Below are 15,642 nucleotides of genomic sequence, written 5' to 3' on the forward strand. Positions count from 1 at the left end.
GTTGGTGCCCCAAGTGAAGTTTGAATATCTCAGGGTCTTTGTTACGACCCAGCTTGCAAGGGGAAGGAGAAGCAACATAAAACCAGGTGTGTTCGGTTAAAAATAAAGTTATTTATACGCAAGAAAGTTAGATCATTGACACAAACAAAAATACATTAGGCAAACTACGAAGGAAAAAGTACCTGTGGTTGTTGTTCAAATCAAATTAAATAAATCTAACCAAAAGAGCTACAAGGTTTTATGTGAGGTTTTATTTTCATTTTTGGTATCCTATGATAAAAATAAAACTTTATTATGACTTTACTTAAAGAAAACCACAAAAACAGTCAAAACAGCTCCCCCTGCTCCTAGAGTTTCTTAGCAAAGGAACTCAGTGTATGTACTAAAACCTGACTCAGTGCCAGGTAATTAAAGAGTACCTTAGTATTAGTTTCACAGAGTTGGAACAACAATTTACATCCAACAATACAAAACAATAATGAGTTGAGTGTTAAACTGGCCAATCGTAGCTTCTCAGTCCCCAAAATGCATCCTCTGGATCGGGGCACTGGAATCATTAAAATGCCAGCGAGGAAGTGGGATTGGCATTTGAATCCCCGGGGATTAACATGCATATAACAAGAACACTGAAAATGGTCAGACATATGGGACAGGCATTAGCTCTAACATATTAGGTGGATTGGTGCATTAACAGTAATGCAGGCATTGTACTGGACTATCGTGGTGAAGAAGGTGCTAAGTCTAAAGGCTTGATTTACCATTTGATCTACTCTCAACCCTCACCTATTGTCATGAGCTCTGGGCAGTGACCAAAAGAAGGAGATTGTTGATACATGTGGCCAAAAGAATGTCCTTAGCAGAATGGCTCACACTAAAAGAAAAGTTAAGGAGCTCAGACATTTAGAGGAACTTAGAGGAAAAAGAGTTACTTGAGGTGTTTCAGGCATCTGATGCCTGTTGGATATCTTCCTTTGTGTCCTACTGAGACAAAGCCCTGGGTTTCTGGCTTTGGAAAGACATCTGGGCAATCTGTTAGCCTGCTCTCATTGCGACCTAGACCTGACTCAGCATTTGAAAATGGATGAGTGGAACAATCAGCAACCATACAGGAAGTAGAGATACTGTTTCTTCACTCACAGTAGCCACAGTAGACTAGAACACAAAAGGTACCTGTGCAAGACACACTTATTTTGAATAAAAGTCATTAAAGCAATGACAGACAAGCACCAATGTGCATCTACTAATTGGCAAGCTTGCTATATTTATACGCTGTTATTCCCACCTTTGAATAAAAGCCTATTCTCTGGGTTTGTTGAAAGCCTTCTAGGGGAACAAGAAATCACAAATTAAAATAGAAGTCTTAGGTGGTTGAGGTAAAGTGGGTGCATCGTAGAAGCACCCTACAAGCACTCATCATAGTAGTGTCACAGATTGATGATAACTAACAGTGTAAGAATACCTGAGGGTGGATTATTCCTTAAAAAGTTAATGCTTCCTGATGCCTGCCTAGGCACCATTAAAGATGCATCACCCAAGTTTATTTGATCCAGCTGGGTTTTGATGATGAAACATCTTTGTTGTACTTCTAACGCCATGTGCTTGCCATTCCCTAATCCAGCTGTCATTTTAGGTAACGGTTAATGACACCTCGCACAGACAAAAGTAATGTGAAGTCAGCCCTTAAACAGAATCAGTTTGACTGAATCAACGGGTGATAAGAGCCGTGCTGCTGAGGCACAACAGGTAGCAATGTTTTTAAGCTCCAACACTCAGTTTGAGACCAAACAGAGGTTGTCTTTTGACCATTTATGGCGTTTTCTCTCATTTGTCACATGATATGAAACATATTATGCTCAATATATTCACTGTTGCAGACCCTAGAAAAAAGGTAGGTGAAGGAGTGAACGTGAGTGAGAGAAACATGGGGAGAAACCAGTTAGGAGATGTAGGACAGTTGAGGGGGGGACGTTGGTTCAGTTTTTTCTCCTAATATAGTTATTGTTTGCGTGGATGTTGGAGTGTGTGTAAACACGGGTAGAGCCAGCAGTCTGGGCTTCCGCTGGTACCAGGGGAGACGAGTGATGACAGCAGTGAGCAGTGTCAACTTAATACCATTAGATGAATTATTCTCCCCATCAGTCTGGCTCTGGACAGCAAGTAGCACCAGCTTGACAAGCCGTAGTCCAGCCGGTCCAGTGTCTCCAATCCTCTCAGTGGCTCACTGATATCGTTCCAATAGCACTATTTGTCATTTTTTAGTCAGCTATATGCCTTTTTCACAAAAGACATTTTGACATATTGTAGCATGAGAAGCACAGGCATAACTAATACAGTTAAGGATGGTTGTCTTCCTTTTAAATGTCCCAGTAATGATCCAGTCCCATCAGCATTTCAGTTAAACTTGGAAACAGAGACGGTGTCCAAAATGGAGGAAGCAATCATAATTCTTAAGCTTTGTTGCACCATCTACTTTTGAATTAACTGTGCAAACCTATTGCCCATCTAGCAACCAAGCTAACAAGCTTGCTAACTGACAAAGGTAAATTCCATATTCAGTTATTTTGTGTCGACTCTGTAAAGATAATTTCATATGCCTTTATCTAGCTCAACTTCCACAGGAACACACCCTCATGTTTCACTACTTATTAATATTATTATTCAAACTATGTAACCAAATACACAAAAATGTGAAAATGTACTGTAAATCTAATTATTTGTTGTGCTTAAAATATGAAATTTGTAATATTATACGCTGAACTCTGAATTTTAATGTTATGGGAATAGGCATGTAATTGGGGTTGACAGAATTTAATGCAATCCAATATGAGAAGTATTTGCTTTGCAAAGCATAATGATCAAATTTCATTGAGATAGAGGTTCTGATTAAACTCAGATGTAATTGTTGAGGCCGCAGTTTTGGGCATTTTTGTATGGGAATGTATCATATCATAAGGTTACCGTAGACCAAGGGTTAAAAAAAAAGTAGACAAATTATCCGCAAGGTTGTATTTTTGTAGTAAACAAAGCACTCACAAAAATGATGTTAAAAATTGCCGTGAGCAATATAACCTAATTATAATTAAATGTTTCTAGGACTGGTTGGAGATCTGTCTTGCTTAGCAGACTGCAAAAAGAGTCTCCTGCAGGCCAAATATGCTTCACTGGTTTGATTCTCCTTGGCATCACTGTCTCCACTTGATGTTTAATCAGAGGAAGCTTTTTGACCTGCTGGAAAGGTGTTGATGTTGAAATGACAGTGATGAATTACCTCCATGTGCTGTGACCTCAGGTGGTACATTCGCACTTTTATAATTTAATCTTCTCTTTTTCAAACTTGTATCTTTTTTGGCAGGATGCAGTGGAGGTGGATGATTCTAGGTGACTGTAATCAATACAAAATCAAGTTTGGGCGGGTCGGTTCCCTGGCATTTTTCAAAATTTAAACCCCCAAAAAAGAGGAAGTTGTCACAATCAATTCCCAGGAATAAAAAAGAAGAAAAACAACACCTTCAGGTGATACAGAAAGAATCAGACTTCAAGATATAGATGCACATACACATCAATGCAAACCCTGTGTTGTAGAAACAGAGTTACAAATCATTTAGATTGCCATTTGTATGCCACAGGCTGAAATATCACAGGTACTGAATGTGGTCAAGGCTTGTCCAAGGAGCCAACCAGTTGCTATTTTAGTGGTTATTAGGCTCAGTGCCTCAGTCTGCAGAGAACCGAGGGAGCTACAGGGTCTTGGAGTTCTCTTTGTATTTTGATATATAGAACATACCACAAAATATGTGGCATTGTGATATATAAAGCCAGTATTTGTAATCAGTGTATACATGCAGGGGTATGCATGTACACGTTTCTCTATGCTAATTCATGCATATATTTTAGTGGCTGAATTTGCATCTGCAAATGACCCAGCCTGGATTCTATTTTGCAATTTCGCCAATGATTTAATAGCAAATAAAGGCACAGGAGAGGAATGTGAGATGTCGATAGCGTTTGCCAGCATCATGAAATATTCAGTTGAGTGCCCTGAAATTATTTTATCACCTGATTCATTTGAATCTGTTCGACATATGCGGATGGAGAGTTGAGAGACGTGGTCCCCCACCCGAGAAAATGGGGTAGAACTGATGACTGAATCAAACTGACATATTCCTAATGATATCTTTCCTCTTATCCTTGAAAATTGCTAATAAATGGTATGCAATAGGTGCTATTTGACATGTACAGTATGTCTTAATAGACATTTGAGCAAATGGAGAACTACATGTATAGTTGATATCTTCTAATAATGGGTACTTAGTGAATAAAATATAATTCCTATTAAATCCAGATTTGAAAACAGAATATATTATACATCATTCCATGTGTTTATAAGCCAAAATAATGGACCCATAAAAGAAATAATGAGAAAGAACATGTTCATACACTGTCCCAAACCTGGCTGATTCCTTGAGCTACTAATGCACACAACACAGAGAATGCACTTGCATTTTAAACAACTGCACAATGTCAACACTGTCCAGGTCTGCTTTTCACCTCTCCCGAATCCATTAACAACTCCCCATTTCTTTACCACCTGTGCTTAGCCATCGCAAAGATGGACACAATCTATGAGGAGAGGAGTGTAAAGGAGGACAGTCAACAAAACAGTCTAAGAAATATTATGAGAAATTGTTTGTTGACAGCTAACAGAGCCACATATAAAGAATCTCCCAATTGAATCTGAGAGCAAACAATATTGGTTTCTGTGTTCATCCACCTAGTAAGCCCTCTTCAGTATATGAAGGTTTTTTTGTGTCTCTAAATGTCAAGCCATAAAAGACCTTCATCTCTTCCTGCCCGTCCATCTCAGGAAAGAATAACATGATAAATCCGCCATAAATACATGATCATTTACATTGGAGTCATATCAGCAGGCACGTATTGTCTCGCCATCTTCCCAGATAAATAAAGATTTGCTGGTGTAAAAGGTTAAGTGAATTTCCTATTTTTTCCTGGTGGCTTTATTGGACAGAGGTAACTTTAAGACCCTGAAAACCAATTTTCTCAATCATCTTCTTACGATGTGGCTCTACATGAACCCCGGTTTGGTTATTTCACATGAGACAGTTCTGTAGTTGTGGTTTTGCCCAAAGTTTTCTCTCTGGTTTAAAGAGGGTGTGACTCCAATGTCGCCAATAAGAGTTCAGCAACATTTGAATGTTAATGCCAATCAAGTTTTTAGTGTTAATGTTAAAATCTTAATAAACAACTTTATGTGTTCTCTCAACTTTAACTTTGGTTGTTGCTTATTTAGTCATAAATATTCAATGTTAAAAAGAACTACTCAAGATTTGAAAATTGTCGTGGGATTTAAATGTACAACCTACTAATGGATGATTACATGAGACTGTTTCTCCTGCAGCCAGGAGGCAAGGTTTTACTATTTGGGCACAATTTTATATCAGTTTTAAATCTCAAGGATTTCAGCACATTTCCCACACAAATGGGCAGAAAAAACAGTTTTAATGCAGAAGTAGAGAAGGCTGCAAGAAATATTTAAAGACACAACATAGACACATTGTATAATAGACTAATGGCTGAGCCGACAAGCAAATCCTTTAAGTGAATAATTTACTCTGTCCTTGTTTGTCTCTCTTGAATGACATCAAGGGGAAAAAAGCTGCACTCACACTGTGTCTAGGAGAAGTAATTAATGCCGTTAATTCGGTCCCGTCCTTGGCTGCTGTTTGGGTCCTGTACCACACAGGTCTCTTTGACCCTGTCTCTCTACAGGGGAGCACCAAAGTGTGGAGGAGAGGCCCGCAGCTTCAAAGCTGATACTCTGGGATCCTGAAAATAGAACAGAGCTACTGTATGTGAGTGAAGGGGGAGAAAAAAGTGCAGGACCATATGCTCTTCCTTCTGGCCGTGAAACAAGATGATCTAATTAAATCAAGTGCTAAGTTCTACATGAGTGGGACAAAGCTTCTCCTGCTGAGAGAAGGTTCAAAGTCATATTGTTAGCTATTTCTTTTTGGCACAGAATTCATCACATCAGATCGGTGCCAAGGACTATTCCTTAAAGCAATATTGCATTTTAAGTTTTCATCCACCTACACTGACATACAGTATGGAAAATGTGTAATTTATGGTAATCTAGAAAACTTTAATCTTTTTAATTTCATTACTTTATCCTTTTTTTTTCTTTTCTGGAGACATCTGAGCTTTTTCACCCATGAGAATCTCACATCTTCTGAGGAATTGAATTTAACAACGTCCCAGATGTTTGTATCCCTCATGACAATAGCCGAGAGGAACAAAGAAGATGCGCAGGACGATGTGACTAATTCATTCCCTGCATGCAAATGATATCTGCTGACACTTATTTGAATATTATTCTAAATATGAACCAAACTCATGCGTTATTTACCTGCATTTCTGCTGGGAAAACATCACCGGCTGTGTGTGGTGTATTTACACATCAAACATCTCCCTCGCTTCCCCATGACTGCTTTCCTTTTTTTTTTTTGTCTTCTGCTCTTATCTCCCGTTTTACCTCCTCTCAAAGGACAGTCTTATCTTATGATCGTCTTATTAATCTTACAATCATAATCTTAAAATCAGACCATAGTATATAATTCATTACATTTGTTATGCTCCGCTGCTTAAAAATTTAATGTATGCAAGGTTGTAGAATTAAAGAACAGGGGCGTCATGAACAGACACAGCTGCAGTTAATAATGACTGAGGTAAGCTTGAATACTTTAGGGGAGCTAATGAGCAAGCGTTTACAAAAATAAATGAAATTTTGAAGACTGTGGCAGCTCATTTTAAGCCTCTGCACACCCACACAGGTGTTGTCACTTAGCTGATTAGACCTCTCAGCACAGTGTGGGCGTGTACAGACTGTGCTTGATTGACATGTGCCCGACTCTCCTGGCAGTTTTGTTCCACCTTTGATATCCTTTAATAACAGGAAAGCGTATTTGTTTTCAAGTGCTTTTTTGTGCCCTTAGAGAACACCAAGAATGGGTTCACCCACTGTTAACCTGAAAATGGATCTAGTCAGCCAGAATAACTGAAACACTTTGACAAAACATGTCCATAATAATCATAATAATCAAAGCCTCCCCTAATCTGGCATGCAAAAAAAGCTATTTCCTTCTGCACTACAACTTCTGACTTTGATTTTCTTGTACAAGTATTATTATGGCTTCAGTCTGATGTATGCAACAACAAATAACTGTAAATACCTTTTTATAATTGACTCTATTCGGATCATAGTATGTTTGTCTGCAACTGGAGTTCTTCCACAACTTCACCAACTTGCAGGATAGATGGGGAAGGGTGGCAGTCTTGAGGTGTCAAAGCTCTAAAGGTCAAAAAAACAGTAACAAAAGCACTATAATTTTATTGCTCTAAAACCACATTAACTTCAGAGATTTCACTGCCACTGAGGTCATGTTCTTGGTATTTTTGGAGGTTTTAGAAGGAAGAGTTAGGTGAGTTTATAATTAACAATATAAGAAATTCCACTTATTTATAGGATGATTCCTGTATGTTTTAGTCATGCTAGCAGTATTGCTCTATAGGCAATGTTGGAAGTTTGTTTACCACTTTGGTCCAGACTAAAATATCTCAAAAAATAACATTCATGGTCACCAAAGGATTGATTCTACAGACTGATGAACCCCTGACTTTTCCTCTAGCACCACCAAAATGTTCACTTATCTCTTGCAATATTGTATTTTAACATATAAAAAATTGTGTCACATTTATATACCCTGATGATGATTTGGTTTATGACTCAACACCAACAAAACTAATAATGTTCCCATCAACCTCATCTGCATTTAATTTGCCATTAAATATAATATGTACTATAAACATGCTAACATGCTAAACTAAGACGGTGAACATGGTAAACATTATACCTGCTAACATCAGCATGTAAATGTTGTTATTGTGAGAATATTAGCATGCTGATGATAGCATTTAGCTGAAAGCAGCCTCACAGACCTGCTAGCATGAAACCTTGTCTCCTAACCTAAGTGTCAATCTATTTAAATTTCACTAGTTTTCATATCTTTTCTTTAAATATAGATCTAAAGATATTTTGGTGTCTTTTTATGCCTTAATAATCGGACAGGTGAATATTGAGGGGAGATGACTTGCAGCAAAGGGCTGCAGGTAGGATTCAAACCTGAACCGCAGCCTACATGGCCAGCAGAATTTAGCAGTGTGGAGAAGGCTTTGAAACTAGCTATTAGGCCTTTGCATTGAGAAATAAAATGTACAGGCAATATAACCATTAATGTCAAGTTAACTGAATATATATTGCACACATATTTGTTTAGTGTAAACCTGTGTTATTTGTACGCCATTGGGTGAGACTGGGTTTGTGTATGCCCACGTCTATAAAAAGGGTGCTTGTTATTTGATGCTTTGCTTCAGTTGATGAACTTTAGAGCAAACTGTCTCTTGTTTTACATTCATGATAACTTAGTTTGAGGTTGTAGTAGATTTTTGCTGACCTTTATAACTTTCGTACCATCCAATGGGATCATGAGAGATAATGACTGAGGGCCTGCAGCTGTGAAATGATGGGTGGGGTCCATCATAAAAATCTAGGCTACTAAGACATTACAGCACACTAAAGATAGCTTGAGGCTGGAATGTTTTTGCTGTTTTCATTCCATCTTTGCTAATAAAAAATGGCAAAAGGAATTGCAGCTCTAGGGTCAGTTTTTATGAGCGCAGACTACGTCTACGTCGGTGTGGTTAGATGCATCCGACATCCGATTATAGCTGACATAAGGAGGTGATTGAGCAATCTGATTTGCAAAGGTGCATCGTCATTCCTTGATCCAAATTAAGATGGTGGCCAGACATCATAGCTGCTAACCATCAAATACCATTTTTGTTAGGGTCAAGGAATAGAGAAAAAAGTGCACTGTGTTGTGTTAAATGTAATTTTTGATCTTCAATGTAAAAGGCTCAAACTAAACTAAATACAGCAGCATATTGGAGAGATGCAGCCATGTGTAATGCTTGGGTGGCCGGCCCTAATCATATTAGAAAACCAACATCTTGAACTCGAGCCACTCCTCAATCTCAAAGTCTATTAGAGCGGAAAAGCCTGTTATTAATATCCCAATATGACAGTCCCTGTGTTGTAACACTATCTCTCTCCCTCTCTCTGCTATCTGATTCGTATGTAAGTAGGTCAGTGGTGCCGGGGTCTGGCTATGAATGGGCTCTGTTAGCCGAAGATCCACAGGCTCAAAGCAATTACACATTAACATGGGGCTCCGTCCCAAATTTCCCTTTTAATGTCTGCTTGACCCTTCAGCTCTTCCCTAACCAGCCCAGACCACACATTAACATTACTCTCTAACATTTAATAATTTGACTTCTGTGTATTGTATGAACAGTGTGAATGGATTTATAATATAATGCTTATATATAAAAAGGTCCTAACTTTCCAAGTAATCACAGGATGTAGAATGAACAGTTTGCTGTCACAACAAGACATTTACAGTTAATTTTAACTGCTGTCCTCTTGTCATATTCTCCATTCATCATTTCTTTAACAGGTCACAATCCTCTACAAAGTTTTCTGCTGACTGAACTGAACTTCTCAATCTCTCAATTTGCTGCTCTGGCTGCATTTTCTAAAGTCTCCCATATCTGTCCTCACAAAGCTGCTGCTCTTTGTAAAAGACAAAACTAAAAACTACTGTATTACAGCCACCTTTTTTCCAGCCTAAAGGTGGTGAGTATTTGATATTCTACACTCAAGACACATTTTGGGTGGAGAACTGTTTTAAACCGAACAATTCTAGCACTTAAAGGCAGTGATGGAAAGTGGAGTACAATAAGTCAAATTCTGTACTTATTTTGAAAAACTTGTAGTGCACTTGAGCATTACCATTTTATAAATAAACTTCCACCACTACATTTCAGAAGCAAATACCATACTAATTACTCTCTTATCTGACAGCTATTAGTGACTTGATAAGCTTGTAACATACAATACATTGTTGTTAAAAAAGAAACCAGTGCTGTTTAGCTTGTATGTAACCATTTAGAAAAAAAATGATCTTCTGATATTTATGAGTTGTTTATTAGTTCCACCAAAGAATGATTTCCCCCTCTAGGCTCCTCAGATGGTTTCATTTAATGAACTCTTTGAGGCCAAAAGAGGTCAAACTATCCAAAAAATGTAAAAAAGCAGAGATTTAGGTCCAAATATGAATACAGCTGTGTGTAGCAGTTTTTTTCACCTTTCCTCTCCCATTAATCATCTCCTGACCCCTCAGGTTTATACTTCTTTTTATCCCCTCAGATGGGGACATCTGAATTAAACAACCTAAAATAATAAAAACAAGCTCTATTTGACACTACTTTTACTTTTGATAATTATAGTACATTTTGTCAATAATACTTATGTGCATTCATTTAAAAATGATTCTGAATGCAGGATTTTTACTTGTAATAAATTTTTACAGGACTATTCCTGTTCGACCTGAGCAGCCCAGTCTATTACCTGGCACACTTCAGTGTATGGTGATACATTTGCTCCACTATAAATTTCCTAGAGTACTTCTTTGCTCCACTCACATTTGCATGTCCCAAAGTGACCTCTTCACACATCCTGAATCGGCTCTTCTAAAATGTTTCACAAGCTTATTACACTTGGGTGCTGTTGTAGTCTTTTGACACATCACCTGTTGCCATAATTGGAAAGAGCTAAATCCCTACCTGCTGTGTTTTTTTCTCCCTTACCATCCTCAACCCACTTTGATGCCCCACTTCTCACCCCTGCAATGCAAGTAGTCGTGTGCTTAGATGAGGAATTAGCTTTTTTGCTTTGGTTTCTGCTTCACTCACCCAGGATGCTGCCTCAGTAGAATCCATGCATTCGGATCATCCTCAATCCATCCTGTAAACACTGCATTAAATATTGATCATGGCATCATGCTCGAGAAGTTTTTTTTTGTTTTGCTGTGCAAGGCTTAATGTGCAAGGTTTGCTGCTAATGAGACACTTGAAGTGCTGCAAGTCATCTTCAGCACCACCAATTTGATCAAACAGATTATTGAAATTAGTGGTGCATGGGAGAGTTAACAAGAAGACTTTTATTTTAATGATCACTGAGGAGGGTTTGCATGAAATCCATACAGTGGAGGAGTTATCATACACATAATACACATATTTCCTCGCTTATTATAATGCACTGCAGGCTGTATAGAAATATTAGATTGAAGTGATGGAAGTACATACATTATCTGTCCAAAAATCCCTAGCCGGGAAGATTCCTTAAGCAGTCTTTGCTAGAGGCATCAGCAGGGCACAATCAACTGATGACTGCATGTCAGATCACGAGAACGTCTTCCTTATGGAATATCTGTGGAGCAAGAATTGTTTAACACTATTAAAACATACTTATAGTCTAATTCATAGTTTAAGCCTGTCCAGCAGCTTAAACAGACATCCATTCATTCATTTAGCAGTTAACCTTCAACACAATCTCTCTCTCTCTCTCCTCTTCACACACACACACACACACACAACACACACACACACACATACAGTCCAGTGGTTAACATGAAGACAGAACGATCTGTTTAAATGGTTGTGGCCAAACGCATTCTGCAAGGCTCCATTAAACGGAGCCATTTCCAGCTTGTGTAAAATAGCATGTGGTAAATTAATAACCTTTTCACCTTTTGTTTACCTGTGTGCATGTAAAGAGGGGGCCTCTTACACTTACACTATGGTATCATTTAACATTTATTTTTTTATTTTAAATAATACAATAAATATACTACAAACGAACATTGGCTTTGGTAGAGTTACAAGTTCATCATTTTCTCTCCACTTCACAATTGTGGACATGACCATTGAAAAACTGACGTATCCTGAAGAATAAAACGTGGACTGGAGATCATGTCACTCTACAAAATTATAACAAGAGAAAAAACTTTACAATTTCATGCATACAGATAGGTTTTAATGCTTCAAAAGACATACAAGAGTGGATGGCCACAGTAAACTTGAATTTATTGACATAAAAACCAATATAACTTCTATCCTCTTATCCTTACACAGGTTTGACAAGACTGTGAAAACAAACAAACAAGACAGACAAATGGAAATCTACAAAATAAAACAAAAACAAAACAATGGCAGCATCACTGCTGGTTCTGGAAATTTACAAAAATTTGTTGTCCTTTTCTATTGAGAGCAAAGTGTTAAATTTGGGCGTACTGCATCACAATGAAAGATAAAGCCAAAGATCTACAAGCATATCGAGTTATCTTAACAGAAATGGTTCAAGTCACATACTTGAAGATTTTTAAAAAAAAGGAGAAAAAAAACAAACCTACGTATGACGGGCTGTAAAAATTCTGTGGTAGATACTAGTGGTCATAAGCATAGAGAGTGCATAGTTTGAACAAAGAGCATAATTACAATAAGGGCAAAAATAGTAGACCAACAAGCAATTTTTGACGCTGCATGAGCAAACTCTTTCATCTGGCTAATTTGGTGACCTGCTTCTACTGTGGTTAAATCAAAAAGAAATACTTTTCAAGTTGTTTCCCATACAAAAAAAAAATGTTTTCAAGCCACTATGGCCCTTAAAGCTAAATATATACGTGACAACCTTTGGTGGAAGGGTTTCATACACCAAGCAACATTTTGGACCATATCCCTTTGGAAGCACTGGCCCAATCACATGTCCACGTCTCAACTCCATCAGTTTGATGATGATCCAACAGCAAGAGCCATAATGCAGCGTCTTAAGAGAACTGATATGCAAAGCCAACAGCACCACCTTAGCTTCCTCTTGTTATTCCAACATTTGGTACAAGTTTCTTATCTGTGCGGTCCGCTGAAGCAGGAGATAACATTATGCCGCCATGCTGCACTGATCTGTGAGTGGCTGTAGAGAAATGGCATGCAAACCCCACCGCTGAACATTAAAAATAAAATAAAAAACAAAATGGATGCAGCAAAGATCCACCTGCGTCAGACGTGGTGGTTAAGAGAGTCAAGGGGGCTGCTGGCGATGGAATATTATCACCACAAATTTCCTTTCATTTAAACAACAAAAACTAGAAAAATACATAGCACCACAGAAGAGAGAAAATAGCACCTAGGTTTTGATTTCTTTGTGTTTTCATTAAAACGTGACATCATCTCCCATTGCATAGTCAGATAGATGAGTATTTGAGGAAAGAAAACAAAAGCTGTTTATTAAGTTAATGATATTGCCACCAAGATAGGTGTTCTGTTCAGAGAGCACAAAAGGAGGAATGTATTATTTTCGTTTCTTATGCAAATCAAACTGTCACATAATATCACAGAGCTTGTTTTCGTCTTTTATTTCCATTCTGCTCTTAAATTACAACAAGGTGTGCTCCACAACTGCAACAAGACAGGACTTCCCAATTTTCTTTTTTTCTTTGTTTTTCAATTTACAAGTCAAATTTCCTCACTTTCGATATATTTCTACAATTTCGATGTTATCCCTGTATTCATCGTCTCCTACCTCACAATTAATAAAGTCACATGCATGTTTTGAAGCCAGAAGCAATAAACATTACCAGGAAAAATATACAGAATGTACTTACAAACATAAAAATTATTTATATATATTTATATATATAAGATCCATTCCAAGAGAATGGGGAGACAATTATGCACAAACAAAGCTCCCGTAGTGAATGAGCAAACAAACCAACAAAAGACAAGTGGAAAAAGCCAGGGAGATGAGAGAAAACATGAAAACTAAAGAAAAAGCCAAATCAGATGGAGTCCATGGCAAATACTGCGACCGTCTGGAACGGCTGCAGCTCTCAGGGTCGCCTTCGATGTTTTGGGTCAAGACTAAATCAAGTGTGATGACATGGGGCTAGAGTTGTGTGTGCGTGCGAGTGTGTTGTGTAGGAGGCAGGATTCTGACATCCAGTTTCAAAACTTGCATGTGATGGAGAAGGCACACTGAGGTTTCAAGGTTATTTCGTTTTCCTCTGTTCCTATAGAATTTCACTGTATTCTCAACTTGATTTCATTTTACTCATACTTGTTGCTTTATGGAAAAAAAGTTACTTTTTTACAAATAGAATTGTCCTATTCTTTTTCAATTGTTTTTTTTTTCTGAGAAAACAAATATATGCTTTTTTTTCTCCATTTGCTCAGTAAACAGTCTTAGCCGATGAAACAGACAGGGCCCACTTCGAATCCAAACTTCTGCGTGGAGCCGCCAAAGTCGTTGAACATGATGTCCACAAATGGCACCTGTTCCACCTTTGGTGTGTTGATCTCAAGTACTGTCTTTTCATAACCCTTTTTCAACTGTTGAAGAGCAGAGACACAGCAGGAGGGAAAATTAGTGTGTGAAAAAAATATTCTTCAGAAATAAAAACATCACAGAAGGTTTTGTAAGGCTCTTATTGACTGAGCCACTACAAAGACAACAAGAAAATCATTTTCTGACAGTGTTCATCAAAGGAACCCTGCCAACCGCCTACACAAACACACACACACACACACTTCTCTTTGACTTACCGCACAGCCATCGACCAGGGCGCGGATGTAGGGGTTGTTATCATAAGACATCTCCTCATCGTTGGAGCCCAGGAAGCGGATGGCCTTGTCGTAGTTGTCCTGGTCCTGGTCGTGCCAGGCCACCGACTGGTAGCAGTTGTATGTCATGTTCTGTCTGGCTGCCGCGCTCAGCAACCGCAAGAAAGTCATCTGGACCACGCCGATGGGGTTTCCCTCCGCATCCACATAGGAGAGCTACAGAGAGGAACACAGATGGAGTTAGGCATCAAAAACATAACACCAGGAGAAGGGACCAGTGTAATGGACGAGTGGCCCGGGAGGAAGAGTATCCTCAAGATCCTAAAAAGACTGAATACACTGTTATGTCTATACTGTGCAGTGTTTTTGTCTCTTGGGAGTCATTCTGATTTAATTTATGACTAGTAATTTGTATTCCTGTTTTACTGCTGTGTCTGGATTTATAGGACATGTTTCTTATTAAAAAGTAGCTGTCATCCAAGGATTCGGAGTTAATATACTACCATGCTCTGTGAGAGCAGAGACAAAACAACAAAGAACTTTATTTACCAATTCTTATATTATACAGGACAGCATATTGACTTAGTCATTAAAGGATAAGTCTGGTCATATTCTGTATTTTTCTTACTGTCAACAAATCCTATTAAAAGACCAACACCAACGTGTGTGTCTCTGACTTACCTGCCCTGGTTGGGGCACACAGCCACAAGCTATTCATTCCTGCTGGAGATATTCATCTTTAAAAACGTCTCACAAATATATAGTTATCTTTCTTTTTTTAATAAAGACTAATTGTCTAAAACAACTGGGCAGTGTAGTTTTTCTTGACTTCACTGAAGAGGAAAAGGTGCATTTGTTGGGGACTATTTTCAATAAAATGGTGTATGTGGAGTTGACTCAAAATAAACCCCGGTGTGTGTATTCATTGTGATGAAGCCGCATGTCAGTCAGTGTACTCATGTGTTTTTTATATTTTTTGGACAACAATGGACCTCTATGGCACAGAGGAATAAGATATATCAGGCAGATATATTCGGCTTTGGATACACAGAC

General features: G+C 38.2%; 1 protein-coding gene across 2 annotated transcripts in view; it reads right to left on the bottom strand.

Annotated features, from left to right (window-relative positions):
• Window positions 1–11,779: 11,779 nt before the first annotated feature.
• col5a1 (procollagen, type V, alpha 1) overlaps window positions 11,780–15,642 on the bottom strand; it is a 73,049-nt gene continuing 69,186 nt past the window's right edge. The window contains exons 65-66 of one of the 2 annotated variants that reach the window (XM_035667733.1): window positions 14,572–14,805; window positions 11,780–14,358 (exon numbers count right to left, since the gene is read on the bottom strand). In XM_035667733.1, the coding sequence (XP_035523626.1) occupies window positions 14,212–14,358; window positions 14,572–14,805 (381 nt within the window). In that variant the 3' untranslated portion in view covers window positions 11,780–14,211. The remainder of the gene's footprint in view (window positions 14,359–14,571; window positions 14,806–15,642) is intronic. The other variant, XM_035667735.1, reaches the window with a different exon arrangement.

Source organism: Morone saxatilis, unplaced genomic scaffold, assembly GCF_004916995.1.
Source record: "Morone saxatilis isolate NCDOM2014 unplaced genomic scaffold, NCSU_SB_2.0 Contig21, whole genome shotgun sequence".
In the NCBI taxonomy this organism is placed as follows: domain Eukaryota; kingdom Metazoa; phylum Chordata; class Actinopteri; family Moronidae; genus Morone; species Morone saxatilis.